Raw genomic sequence first — 6,166 nt, forward strand, 5'->3', positions numbered from 1 at the left:
AAGGGACAAGGGATCGAGTACTCTAGTCTAGAACGAATAATCATCCATACATAATGTACGCATATATAATGTATGGCTCGCAAATTAAATAAGCTGCTAATATAAATACAGGAGGCAACTAGTATAATACTAATATATAACGACGGCACGCAAATTAAATCAGTTCAAACATGATCAAAGGAAGCCTACAAGTAGTCACGGCTAGGTAGCTAAAGTACGCACGTACATGCATGTATGCCATACATACATGCGTGTGCACTGTAGCATCACACTATTCAACAACCCGTGATCCGATGAGGCGATGAGCTCGCTCGCCGCAGCTACCATCTCGAAAATGCTCCTGCTCCTCTTGCTCGATCGCCTCCACGATGCGGTGGACAGCCGCCGCGATGTCGTCCACCGACGCGGGCGCGCAGTCGTCTTCCACCTGCGCGCGCGCGGCAGCCGTCAACGCAATGCAATGCAACAAACAGAGACACACACGAGAGCAGCATTAGCTTTTGTTCTGGAAAAAAAAAGGCAAATGCTTGAAACCACGGCCTGTCCCTACACTGACTCCCGTGCTGTGTCCAGTTCATTGAAAACAATGGGACGGGAGAGTTCGGAAGGGTCGTTCCGGACAATGCAATGCGCGCGGGAACCGAGGCCGGCCGGGGAACGCAGGGGACAGGCAGCTGGGCAGCGAAACACGAAACGAAAGGGTGCCTACTACACACCTTGAGGCTGAGAGAGTAGAGCGCCATCGGGCCGGCGCTGGTGACGTTGAGGTGCAGCACGGCGAGGCGGTGGCCCTGCAGCCCGGCGACCAGGCGCAGCACCTGCCTCGGTCGCCACCGGGACAGCACCTTCAGGTTGGCATGGCTCTCCACCATGGTCACCTCAATGTCCGCCACGTCCGATGGCCTCGATCCCGAAGCAGCAGCAGCGGCATCGTCGCTGGCGTCCGCGTCGTCGGCACTATTCTTCTTCCCGTCGCGGTGACCTTCTGGTCGGAGTGTCGTGTTCTCGGTGGTGGCGGTGGCGGTGGACCGGGCGCCACCGGCGCTCATCGCGTACTGCGGGAAGGTGAAGAAGGCAGCCAAGGGCACCGCCGGCGCGGCGTGGAGGTCGTGGCGGGCGTGTTTCCGCGCCTCCAGGGACTGCAGCAGCTGCTCCAGCTCCTTGGCGTAGTTGATGGCGCCGCCAATTATGGACGCCTGGTCGCCCTGCAATGCGTTGCGAACCCCAGCAACAATGTGGATCGACGACGATCGGGTTAAACGAAAAAAATTATAAGCTCTAGCGACTACTACACCAAGCAGTGCCGCGGCCACCTACACTACAAGCTCCTACCCTTTGTACGTAGGACGGCGGCATGAGGGAGCGGAGCACGGCGAGGTACTCGTTCATCTGTTTGCGGCGGTTGCGCTCGACGGCGATGTGGGTCATCCGCTGGCTGTCAACCTCCTCCCTGTTCTTGACGTTCCTCGTCCTGCGCCGCTTCCGCCTCGCTGCTGCCGGCAGCGGCGACGACATCTTCGTTGCCGCTGCCGCGGCTGCTGCCACCTGCTCCTGGTGGTGGTGGTGGTGGTGGGCAACAAAGTCAGTACCAGCTGCAGGTGCACCTGCATTGCCAGAGCTGCCGACCGGGCCCTCAGCCCCTTGCATCATCACGCAGGCACCTGGGCTCACGTCGTCCCTGTAGGCGGCGGCGGTGCCCCCTTCCAAGTCCATGATCATCCCCTCCATGCCCCCGCCACTCACATTTTCTGCTGGAGCCGGAGCCGGCATGGTCCAGCAGCCAAAGAGTCCTTCAGAGAACACCACTGCCTCCAGCGCCATGCATGATCGACTCAAGAAATCGATCGAGACCTCAAAAAAAGAAAAGGGGCAGGGCAGGGTCCAGGGAGGCGAGAAGGGCAGGCAGGCAGCAGTTACGGAGTACGTATTAGTTGCTAGGCAGCCAGAGTACTGGAGGAGGAAGAAAAGGCGAGGAGGCGGGATCGAGAGCGAGCTAGGCTCCTCATATGGATCGGAGCTCACGAGTAAACTATACATATATATATATATATATATATATATATATATATATATATATATATATGACGTTTGCGTGGTGCTTGACTTGGATGAAAACGGTACGGATATTTTCCGACCGTATTCGAAACCGAATTCGTTTAAAGGGGTTGAGATCTGTCCGTATCCGAGTCCGGATATCCAACATCTGATACCGTATCCGTATCCGAATACTAAAATCGCATATTTATGATGTCGATATCCAATCGTATCCTATCCGACATAGTTGACACTATCCGTATTCGAATCTGAATCCGGACGTAAATATAAAAACAAATGTAATATCGGTGATATCCGTCCGTATTCGATCCGTTTTTATCCCTACTTGAGAGGAGTGAGTGGTGTGGAAGGTGGGTGTGTGTGATTATGAGTGAGGCCATGCATGATTTGGTCGGAGAGACGGAGGGAGACGACGCCACGACGGCATCGCATCGCATCGCAGACGCAGCCAGAGCAGCAGCAGGGCAGCCAGCAGACGCGCGCGGCCGGCGCGGGCATTCTGCATTTCTGTTGTGCAACAGTGTAGTACTGTAGTGTAGTGCCCATCCATCGGGAAACGCAACGGACACTACACTAGCTAGGTGCGCCTAGCTAGGCCTGCTAGCGATGCTAAAAACAAGGCGCCCCCACTAGAGTGCACAAAATACACAACCAGCACCCCACGCGCCACGCGGTAAAATGGTAAATGTAACGCTGTGATCGATGAGTCACGCCCGCGGCGCGATAACTTGTTGCATTGTTTGGATCCACGGATCTGAATCTGATGGCCGGATCGTCACTGCTCAGGTTCAGCTAGCTCGTAATCGTCGCAGGCGCGGCTGCAGCCGCGGTGTGCGGTTGCATCGGTAGCGCATGCAGGTGCCGGTGCGTGGCGCTACCGCTACCATCCCAGCAGCTAGCGTAGCGTAGCCGCATGCACTCCAATGCTGGATGACGTACTGGAGTGGATAGCCAGCACACGCACACACACAGCAAGCATAAGGAATCCAGCACGCATGCAATGGCCCGGCGTACCCACGCCACGTATCCGATCGATCCGTTCATCCCTGGCTAGGCGCGCATGATGAGATCGATAATCATGGTCACTGTGGCGCGCGCCGCGGTCACGGGCGCGGCGTGCATGCCTGTGCCGATGAGCGTGCGCGTCGTGCTTGTATGCATGCATGCTACCAACATTGCACGTCGTCGTCAACACACGTACGGGACGGACTGCCGGAGGCCCGGAGCTGAGCTTTTGATGCGTCTTTGCGAGTATATATAAATATAATGCGAAGCAGCATGCCATATGTCTACATACCGATCGATCGAGCATGCTGCGTACGTGCATGGAGACTTGGCGTCATGCTAATATATGATGATAGCTTCACTGTGCCTTCTTTGCATGCATGCTCTCTGGCGCGTGTATGTGTATGCATGCATCCGTACACATCTCATCAGTCGTCCACTCCTGTGATGCACAGCGACTGGAAGCCGCATGCATACATATGCGCCTCTCAAGTCTGAATGGACATGCATGGATATGCAATTGCTTCGGAAAAAAAAACGAGTAGAAACACTGTTCTAACTGATTTATTGTGAGAAAAAAATATTATTCTAACTAAAAAGATAAACTGAAAAGTACAAATTATAAGACAAGCGAACAGAACCAATAACTTCTTCCCCTCGATCTCACAATACTACTTCCCTACGAATGCGACGCGCGTGTGTGTATATAGAGAGAGAGAGTAGGGCTTCCAATAATTACTGGAAGTCCTTACCTAAACTCAACTGGTCTGGTTCCACCACACCATCCTGCCACCAACCTGTCCAGGTCCGAAGGCGCGTGGTCCTGGTGCGGGTGTGGGGCTAGGCGGCCAGCCCTAGCCTCCCCACCGGTTAACTCCTCTGTTTCAAAATTATTTGAATCTCGTTTTTTCTCTCCCTTGGTTCTTTCACCGCACCATGAGCAGCAGCCACTGCGCCCGCTAGATGCGTGGACCCGCTCCTCCCACCGGCGGCGTCCTTGCTCCAACCTCCCTGCGTCGACGACGACGCCAGCCCGCGTTGTAGGCGTCCCTAGCACCCCTCGACTGGTGGCTGGCCCCGCGTGGCCGAGGGGCCCGGCGACGCCGGCCTCTGGCCAGTCTCACCAGACCAGCGGCGGCCGACCACCCCACCCCGTCCTCGACTGGTGGCTGGCCTCGCATGTCCGAGGGGCACGGCGATGGCGGTGCGGCCCTCCCCACGACGACGACGCGGCCACCCCGTGCGGCAAGTGTTAGATTGATCTCCACCAATTGGCCCAACGGCCAATTGGGTCCTTAGATCCGTGCCCTGATTAGGGGCGCCCAACCGCTCCATGGTTGATGGGCCCTCGTCGCACAGCACCATAAAAAGGAAGGTGGGGGCCGGGGCATAAGGCACGAGGTTCACCTGAGCCGCCAGACACCTCACCTACATCCTAACTTGGCCGATAGACTCAACCCAATGGCTTTTATCTCGCACATACCGCCTCTTCAAGGGGCAACTACAGGGTATGGCGAGAGAAGTATGAACTAGCACTTGCACTGTCTGAAAATGACATAGCGTACCCGTAAGCTCTCCGTTCCACGACGTGATCCTGGGAGCGCAGGCGTACCCGCTTGGGCAGATCGACCTGCTCATCACATTTGGCGACCAAGCCAACTTCCGCTCGGAGGTACTTACCTTCGAGGTGGTGGACTTCCTGGGGTCTTGCCACTCCATCTTGGGGCGTCCATGCTACGCAAAGTTCATGGCGGTCCCCAACTACACCTACCTGAAGCTGAAGATGTCATGACCGAACGGTGTCATCACTATGGGTAGCACCTTCTCACACGCCTTCACGTGCGATCGTGAGCATTACGAGCTCACCACTGCCGTCATCAACCACTACACCACAACACTAATATAGCGTCACATGTGTGTCGTTATAAATATACTAATACCGTTGCACCGTCGGTCGGTATAGCTAGCCCACGGATCAAGTGTCGGTAAATGTACATGTTGCGATAAACCATCGGTCGGTATAGATATTTTCCTATATAGTCAAATAGTTGGTCGGTTTAGATCAGTATAGAGGACACACCTTCGGTCGGTATAGGGCCGTGCCTTTGGCGCGCGGTGTGGAAATAAAAGAACAGGTTCGCGGGAGACTGAAAATGAAACAGGGCCCATTCGCGGTAAAATTAGGCCCAAATACCTTCCTATGCAAACCCTAGCTTTTCATTCTTCACTCTTCAGCCTGAGCTAGTCCAGTCACCGTCGCCGCCTCCTCTCTGCGCCCGCCTGCCTGGCTCCATCGTAGGCCCCGTCGCCTCCTCTCTGCGCCCGCCCCCGGGCTCCATCTCAGGTCCCGCCGCCTCCTCTCTGCGGTCGTCTGCCCAGAAGGTCCATCGCAGGTCCCGCAGCCTCCTCTTAGCACCCGCCGTCGCCCGCCGGCCCAACTCCTGCTCTGTCGTCGTCCTCTAACTCGGCTCCGTTGCCGCCCAAATCCGCCCAACTCCAGCTCCGTCGCAAGTCCTGTCGCCTGCTCTACCCACGCCCGCCCAACTCCTCCTCTGCCATCCAACTCCGCCGCCGCCTAACTCCTCCAACGCCGCCCAACACTGCTGTCGCCGCTACTGCGCAGTTGGTGCCCCAGCCCCCCGCCATGCAGCACGTGGCCCTCAATTGCGACTGTGAGTGACCCCGCCTCATCCTCATCGATTCCATCAGGCAAGCAATCTGATCCTGTTCTTGGTCCCTAACGCTTCTTTGCCGCAGCTGTTGGGATCCATGACGACAAGTACTGCAGCGTGGGCTGGAGTGGCTGCGAGGGAGAGGTGCCTTGCGATGAGTTTCTGTACAAAGTAATAGAAAACAAGAATGCAGATTTATTTTTTGGCCTAATCTATTTGTTGCACTACTTTGTTTTGTAATTCAGGACTCAACATACTTGTACATGTACTGATCTGATGTCATGTGTATTCATAGTACAGCTGCACTGGTACATTGGAGCTATAGCTGAAAGAATCTGCACAGGGTTGTCTACCCTAGCCTAGAGCCGAAGTGGGCAACTTGCAACCTTTTGGAGATTATTTGAACATCCACAACATTGGCGGTTGCTCTTCTT

At 55.6% G+C, this 6,166-nt stretch overlaps 1 protein-coding gene across 2 annotated transcripts; it reads right to left on the reverse strand.

The window, feature by feature from the left end:
• Positions 1–212: 212 nt before the first annotated feature.
• LOC136472619 (transcription factor bHLH94-like) lies at positions 213–1,987 on the reverse strand. 2 transcript variants are annotated; one of them, XM_066470326.1, is made up of 3 exons: positions 1,333–1,987; positions 717–1,205; positions 213–427 (listed from the first exon to the last, which is right to left on the reverse strand). In XM_066470326.1, the coding sequence occupies exons 1-3, from the start codon at positions 1,819–1,821 to the stop codon at positions 272–274; spliced, it is 1,134 nt and encodes a 377-aa protein (XP_066326423.1). In that variant the 5' UTR covers positions 1,822–1,987; the 3' UTR covers positions 213–271. The 2 variants fall into 2 exon arrangements, with proteins under 2 accessions (XP_066326423.1, XP_066326422.1); XM_066470325.1 differs by having other exon boundaries at positions 1,318–1,987.
• Between the last annotated feature and the right edge of the window lie 4,179 nt (positions 1,988–6,166).

The sequence above is a fragment of the Miscanthus floridulus genome, chromosome 8 (genome assembly GCF_019320115.1).
Source record: "Miscanthus floridulus cultivar M001 chromosome 8, ASM1932011v1, whole genome shotgun sequence".
Lineage (NCBI taxonomy): Eukaryota > Viridiplantae > Streptophyta > Magnoliopsida > Poales > Poaceae > Miscanthus > Miscanthus floridulus.

Excerpts from the sequence above, each read along its gene's own strand:
- LOC136472619 (XM_066470325.1), bottom strand. The coding sequence starts at position 1,821 with ATGGCGCTGGAGGCAGTGGTGTTCTCTGAAGGACTCTTTGGCTGCTGG. Across the intron at positions 1,206-1,317 it reads AAAGGGTAGGAGCTTGTAGT|GGCGACCAGGCGTCCATAAT; the intron begins GTAGGTGGCCGC and ends AACGCATTGCAG. Across the intron at positions 428-716 it reads TCTACTCTCTCAGCCTCAAG|GTGGAAGACGACTGCGCGCC; the intron begins GTGTGTAGTAGG and ends GCGCGCGCGCAG.